Raw genomic sequence first — 2,500 nt, forward strand, 5'->3', positions numbered from 1 at the left:
GCATCATGGCCGGGTTAAAGATGGAGCCTTCAGACGAGCCGAGGAACATCAGCAGTCCATCGATCGTCATCGCCTCACGCTGCTTAGCTGTGCAACACAGGGTTAACACCTCGTCAGAAATAAACCCCGGGGTTTTAAACAGCCAACAGGCGTGCGAGAGAGAACACCCGCCACGCTTCTGACAGTCGACTTCCTGGGGAAGAGTCTCACTCCCCTTCAGTTCTGACTGAGTACTAACCTTCTAAATCGCTATATTTTACTTCACACTACGACTGAATGGAACAAACCACGCGTGTGTGTGTTGGTGCCAGCGTACCCGCCTCTGATGGCTCGTAGCGCTGGATGAGCTGGATGGCGTGCCGCTGTGTGTCCCCCTGCTCCAGTTGGCCCTCCTGCAGGAACTCCTCCAGCTCCTTCACCGAGAGCGTCTGGCCGTCTGTGGAGAAATCCCGGAAGATGGTCAGGACCTCCTCCCTCTGCGTCAGCATCTTATAGAACAGCACAAACTCGTCGTCCTCCAGAGTGCCCGACTCGGACTTATCCGCCATCTACAGCGACACGGAGCCACACGGAGCACACGCTTTAGGGAGCATTAACCCTGCATTAGTGCGACTGGGGGTAATAAATTAAATAATCATTTAAAATTACATTTTGTATTTATTCTGGTTATTTTTAAATAATATTAATACTTGTTTAAGTTTGAAAAGTATGCAAAAAATTCAAAAATCTAAACAGGAATGGGGCAAATACTTTTTCACGGCAACAGTAAGTGTTTATCATAAGACTGTGTTTAATGTTACACAGCAACAAGTAGATAATTATATTAATCATTTCTCTCGTTTCTCTGTTTCCCGTAACAATGATGTAATTCTTTCTGATCTGACCGCCGCACATTACAGAAAGCTGTTTGTTTGTTTGTTTGTTTGTTTGTTACCGTGAAGAGGCGCAGCGCGTGGTGCTCGTTCATGTCCATGTTCATCATCTTCAGCAAGTCTCTGACCTCCTTAAAGTTCATCCTGCCGTCTCCGTTCTTATCCGCCTTCTTGAACCAGTCGCAGATCCACCTGGGCATCAAGGTTAAGACTCAACCCACACACACACACACACACTTCTGCTGTAGGATACACCATTGTGTGAGTATGTTCTGTTGTGTACAGGACATATGTGTGTCTGTGTGATACTTGACTCTAAAACTGTTTATTTTGGTGTTCTCTAGTTTAGTGTCCTCATGTTATAACTCCTGTTTTACGGAAGGTTTTTGAAGGATACTGGTCCAGCTTCTCCCTGTGGTCCATGTTCTCCAGGTTCTTAATGAGTTTGCGGACTCCGTTCACCCACGACTGCGCCTCCTCTGCCGACTCTGCCACCAGGTCCAGGTTGCCACGGCGACCACGAAACACCAGCGTGAAGCAGCGATCGGACGGGAACTCGTCCGCAATGCTGAGCAGAACTTCTGACTGGTGACCCTCACGGACAGCTTCTATGTCACTGATGGAGACTAAGCACACACACACACACACACACACACACATACACACACAAGATATTAGGTTCGGCTCTGTTAATCTCTGGTTGTGTGTTTCCACCAAGTAGCTCAGTGTGTTAAGGCTCTGGGTTTCGATCTCACTCCATCCCCAGGATCCCATACCGCAGGCAGTGGCACATCGACACCTGTATCTATCTTTTAGTCTATCTTTTTAATAAAGACCAACTTAAAGACCAGAAAGGAAACAAGAGAATAAAGAATCAGGCAATTATTTAACCTTAGCCTAATTTTGGCAGTTGCGCAGTTACAGGAATGTTGCATAAGTCAAGATGCATGAGGCCCCACCAGCTCTCACAAAGAGAAAAAAAGCCTCTGTGTGCTACATGTTAAGTTCCAGCCGGGAAATGCAGGAGCCACTTTCACGTGGACCCACTCTACCATGCTGTCAACCACCATTGCCCACCAGCCTTGTGCCCGCATGCCAACAGGCCGCTGCCCCCAGACACGCACGTGCACACCTGCACAATTTTCCTTTACTTTTTTTTATCCTTCCTCCTTAAATTCTTTCTTTCCTCGCTTTTCCAAATAAAACCACTCTTTCTCCCGTTATACCTCGCCTTGCGTCCGTTGTGCCACCTGTGCATCAAACCTGTTACACTGTCCCCATTTTCTCATCTGTCTCCTTTCTACCTGTCCCAACTTCTTCACTTGTCTTATATTTCATTGTCCGCACTTCTTCACCTGTCCCAAATTCCTCACCTGTCTCTTCTCTACCTGTCCTCACTTTCTGACCTCTCTTTTTTTACCTGTACCAACTTCCTCACTTTTCTCCTCTTTACCTGTCCCAATCTCCTCACCTGTCTTATCTTTAATTCTCCCCACTTCCTCATTGGTCTCTTCTCTACCTGTCCCCACCTCCTCACTTGTCTCTTTTTTTGACCTGTCCCAACTTCCTCACCTGTTTTCTCTCCAATTTCCCCCACTTTCTGACATGCCCCCACTTTCTCACCTGTC

At 47.2% G+C, this 2,500-nt stretch overlaps 2 protein-coding genes across 2 annotated transcripts in view; both read right to left on the reverse strand.

The window, feature by feature from the left end:
* plcd4a (phospholipase C, delta 4a) overlaps positions 1 to 2,500 on the reverse strand; it is an 18,731-nt gene that overhangs the window by 14,854 nt on the left and 1,377 nt on the right. Inside the window, exons 4-7 of the mRNA XM_053492017.1 lie at positions 1,270 to 1,498; positions 935 to 1,064; positions 317 to 548; positions 1 to 87 (exon numbers count right to left, since the gene is read on the reverse strand). The exon at positions 1 to 87 is cut by the window's left edge and continues 115 nt beyond it. Of these exons, the coding sequence (XP_053347992.1) occupies positions 1 to 87; positions 317 to 548; positions 935 to 1,064; positions 1,270 to 1,498 (678 nt within the window). The remainder of the gene's footprint in view (positions 88 to 316; positions 549 to 934; positions 1,065 to 1,269; positions 1,499 to 2,500) is intronic.
* Positions 1 to 2,500, reverse strand: part of glsa (glutaminase a) — a 91,017-nt gene that overhangs the window by 14,533 nt on the left and 73,984 nt on the right. The window lies entirely within an intron of this gene.

The sequence above is a fragment of the Clarias gariepinus genome, chromosome 3 (genome assembly GCF_024256425.1).
Source record: "Clarias gariepinus isolate MV-2021 ecotype Netherlands chromosome 3, CGAR_prim_01v2, whole genome shotgun sequence".
In the NCBI taxonomy this organism is placed as follows: domain Eukaryota; kingdom Metazoa; phylum Chordata; class Actinopteri; order Siluriformes; family Clariidae; genus Clarias; species Clarias gariepinus.